This window comes from Nannospalax galili, unplaced genomic scaffold (assembly GCF_000622305.1).
Source record: "Nannospalax galili isolate Female #2095 unplaced genomic scaffold, S.galili_v1.0 scaffold77, whole genome shotgun sequence".
NCBI classification, from domain to species: Eukaryota; Metazoa; Chordata; class Mammalia; order Rodentia; family Spalacidae; genus Nannospalax; species Nannospalax galili.
The window spans coordinates 3,657,407-3,661,307 of record NW_008341457.1 but is presented as its reverse complement, the minus strand read 5'-3'; the positions used below and the strand labels follow the sequence as shown (position 1 = coordinate 3,661,307).

The following is a 3,901-nucleotide window of genomic DNA, read 5'->3' as shown; positions in this document are numbered from 1 at the left end:
GGGAGGGGGAGGGGGAGGAAGGCGAGGAGGGGAGGGGCAAGAAGGCGGGGGGGAGCGGGCAAGAGGAGGAGGGAGAAACAGGAGGAGGAGCAGCAGCAGCAGGAGGGTACCTGCCCCAGTCCCAGGAGGCAATCCCTGCAGGCTGCCTGGAGGAGGAGCCCGAAGAGGCCATGGCCACCGAGACGACGCAGGGACCCAACGCTACCTGGTGGGCTCCGACCAACGCATCCGGATGCCCAGACTGCACTGTCAATGCCTCAGATGGTCCAGTCCCTGCGCCACAGCTCCTGGATGCCTGGCTGGTCCCCCTCTTCTTTGCTGCGCTCATGTTGCTCGGGCTGGTGGGGAATTCGCTGGTCATCTACGTTATTTGCCGCCACAAGCATATGCGGACAGTGACCAACTTCTATATCGGTGAGTGCACGCCTGTCTAGGGTTCCGGGGAAGGTGTGTCACAGGGACCGGGAGCGCAAGTGGCTTCTCAGACCCCAGTCTGTCCTCTGCTGGGCGTCCCCTCCCCCTTGTCCTTTAAGAGCCTGTCCCTAAAGCTGCAGTTACAAAATCCTAGGTGGGAGCTCACATCCGGGAGTACGAAAGGGGAGGGTGGCTGACCTTGCCACCAGTCAGTCTTCAAGGTGTGTGTGAGAGAGAGAGAGAGAGAGAGAGAGATTGTCTCAAAAAACAAGAAAGAAAGAAAGAAGAAAGAAAGAAAGAAAGAAAGAAAGAAAGAAAGAAAGAAAGAAAGAAAGAAAGAGAGAGGTGGTTGTTCTACCCAGAACAGAACAGGTGACTTTAGGAACACTCCATTGTCCCCAGTTTGAAGCACAAAGTGGGATTAGGGATGCTGGACAAACTGGGGAACAAAGCAGGGCTCATCCAGCCACATGACTCTGAAATCCCTGTTGGACTGGGAAAGGGGGACCGTGCTTGTTCCTCTGGTGGAGGATGTGGGGGTCCCTCCAACCAGACTGGGCGATCAGTGTGCGCGTGTCCCCTACAGCCAATCTGGCGGCCACCGATGTCACCTTTTTGCTGTGCTGCGTGCCCTTCACGGCGCTGCTCTACCCGCTGCCCGCCTGGGTGCTGGGGGACTTCATGTGCAAGTTTGTCAACTACATCCAGCAGGTGCGGGAGCTGGGTCTGGGAAGGGGGCGGAGCGGGGGAAGGGATGTGGGCGTGGCCTACAGGCGAGGGACGGGGGTGGGGGTGGGGGTGTCTGTGCGGGGCCAGAGGCGGCAGAACCGAATGGGCGTGGTCATATGCGGGGCGTGGCTTCTATGGAAGGGGCGGGGCCTGTGGGTGAAGTTCGTATGTTGGGGGTCTGTCTGTTGGGGGCCCTGCCTGGGGCCGGAGTCTGCCTGGAGGCGCCCTCTATCTGGGGTTTTGACAGGAAGTCTGGGTTGTGGAGGGCAGCAGTGGGGTGTAGTCTGGGTGTGGGCGGAACTGTACTGTGGACGCTTGAGTCCAGGAACTGGTGGGCGTGGCCTGATGTGGGCGGGGTGGAGCCAGGGTGTGGATGGTGCGAAGATCCGAAGCTGGGCTGAAATCTGGAGGCTTCTGAGATGGGACTCACCCTTCTGTTTGGCATTCCTTGCCTCAGCCTAGGGGTACCCAACCAACCGCAGTGGCTCTTTCACTTCCTCCACCCAAGTTCTCCTGGGTTTCCCTTTCACATTCCCCTCTCCTTTCTCCGGTCCCCTTCAGACCGTGGGCACCAGACACTCCTCCCAGGACACATCCGTGTGCACCCGAGTGGTTGGATATGTGGGAAGATCGGGAGCCCCCACCACACTCGACTCCTTGGCTTTTCCAGGTCTCAGTGCAAGCCACATGCGCCACGCTGACAGCCATGAGCGTGGATCGCTGGTACGTGACGGTGTTCCCGCTGCGCGCCCTGCACCGCCGCACTCCGCGCCTGGCGCTGGCGGTCAGTCTGGGCATCTGGGTGGGTGAGTGACACGTGAGGCCCACGCAGATACGGATGTGGAGGGGGACAAGGCCGCGTGTGCCCAGCCCCAGTGGAGCACAGAGATGGGCTCAGTAAGGTCTCCCAGAAGAGGGCGCATGACCTTGGAGTAGGGACCCTGGCTCCTGCATGGCACTCGTGGTGGGGACCCTGGCTCGCTCCCCAGAGCCTGGCGCCCATCCCGGGCCTTTGTTGCAGGCTCTGCAACCGTGTCTGCCCCGGTGCTCACCCTGCACCGACTGTCCCGTGGGCCTCGCACCTACTGCAGCGAGGCTTTCCCCAGCCGCGCCCTGGAGCGCGCCTTCGCTCTCTACAACCTGCTGGCCCTGTACGTGCTGCCCTTACTGGTCACCTGCGCCTGCTACGGAGCCATGCTGCGGCACCTGGGCCGCGCCGCCGTTCGCCCTGCACCCGCGGATGGCGTCCTGCAGGTACACCGCAGGGCAGGGCGGGGATGGACACACCTCCAGGGGGCGGGATGAGAGTTCAGGGCATCCGGGAGGAAAGTTGGAAGGTCCGCCTGGCCCTTCACTCTCTTGCATCCTTCTACCCACAGGGCCAGTTGCTGGCGCAGCGCGCTGGCGCAGTGCGCACTAAGGTCTCCCGTCTGGTGGCCGCCGTGGTGCTGCTCTTTGCAGCTTGCTGGGGTCCGATACAGCTGTTCCTTGTGCTGCAGGCGCTGGGCCCCGCAGGCGCCTGGCATCCGCGCAGCTACGCGGCCTACGCGCTCAAGATCTGGGCGCACTGCATGTCCTACAGCAACTCAGCGCTCAACCCACTGCTCTACGCCTTCCTGGGCTCGCACTTCAGACAGGCTTTCCGCCGTGCGTGCCCCTGTGGCGGCGGCCGCCAGCGCCCGCCCCACGGGCCTGGACGTGCTGACATGGCCGCAAGCCACACGGAGCTGCACAGCCTGGCCGCTCACCCAACCCGGGTCAGGACCGCAGAACAATCGCTGTGTGTCCACAGGGAAAGCGCTGCACCTCTCTGAGCCTCCGGCGGAACAATGGTTCAACATTATCAGTGTCTCATAATAGGGGAAATGTCCTGTCGTCTTGGGTTTGGCCAAAGCAGGCTATGGTGTTTTCTTATTGATATTGTGAAAATTGTTCCTGTACTTTGTGACATTTGAAGAATACTACTCTTGTCTTCTGAAATTTTCTTTTCCTGTCCTGGGAACTGAACCCAAGTCTTTGCTCTTAACTAAACAAGTGCTCTACCACTGAGTTAATCCCTTACCCCTGGGTGTCTTTTCTTTTCCTTTCCCTCCTTTTTTGTTTGTTTTCTTGAGACAGGGTCTCCCTATAGCCCCAGCTGGCCTGGAACTTGCTATGGTGACCAGGCTGGCCTCTATCTCACAGAGATCCTCCTATTTCTGTCTCCCAGTGGGATTAAAGGTGTGTGCTACCATGTTCAGCTTTTACATGAATTCTGGGGATTGAACTCAGGTCCACATGCTGGGTGTACTGCTCAGGGTTGGAGTGACAGCCTGGAATTCCCCTTTGAGGGGCTGGGGGAGTGGCTCAGGGGTAGAGTGACAGCCTAGAATCCCCCAGTGAGGGGCTGGGAGGTTGCTCAGAGGTAGGGTGCTTGTGCACCTGGTGGCAAACACTGGGTTCCATCCCCAGTTCCTTAAAAATATAAAAATTAGCCAGGCGTGGTGGCGTACACCTTTGATCCCAGCAGTCGGGAGGCAGAGGCAGGTGGATCTCTGTGAGTTCAAGGCCAGCCTGGTCTACATGATGAGTTCCAGGACAGCTGAGGCTACAGGGAGAACTGTCTCAAAAAGACCGAAAAAAAAAACCAAACCAAACCAAAAAAAAATCAAAAAGTACTGTGCTTACAAATTTCAGGAGACTGAGTAAAGTTTATCTCTTATAATTTCTCTGTCTCTACAGTCAAATATTGTGAGACATTATAATCAGGGTTGTTTCA

The 3,901-nt window shown here is 58.6% G+C and overlaps 1 protein-coding gene across 5 annotated transcripts in view; it reads left to right on the top strand.

The window, feature by feature from the left end:
* Kiss1r (KISS1 receptor) overlaps nt 1-3,180 on the top strand; it is a 3,370-nt gene extending 190 nt beyond the window's left edge. The window contains exons 2-6 of one of the 5 annotated variants that reach the window (XM_008837193.2): nt 142-414; nt 1,001-1,125; nt 1,814-1,949; nt 2,165-2,397; nt 2,523-3,180. In XM_008837193.2, the coding sequence (XP_008835415.1) occupies nt 171-414; nt 1,001-1,125; nt 1,814-1,949; nt 2,165-2,397; nt 2,523-2,957 (1,173 nt within the window). In that variant the 5' untranslated portion in view covers nt 142-170 and the 3' untranslated portion in view covers nt 2,958-3,180. Of the gene's footprint in view, nt 1-80; nt 415-1,000; nt 1,126-1,704; nt 1,950-2,164; nt 2,398-2,522 lie in introns of those variants that run through there. The other 4 variants (XM_029565500.1, XM_029565503.1, XM_029565501.1 and 1 more) reach the window with 4 other exon arrangements.
* The last annotated feature ends 721 nt before the right edge of the window (nt 3,181-3,901 follow it).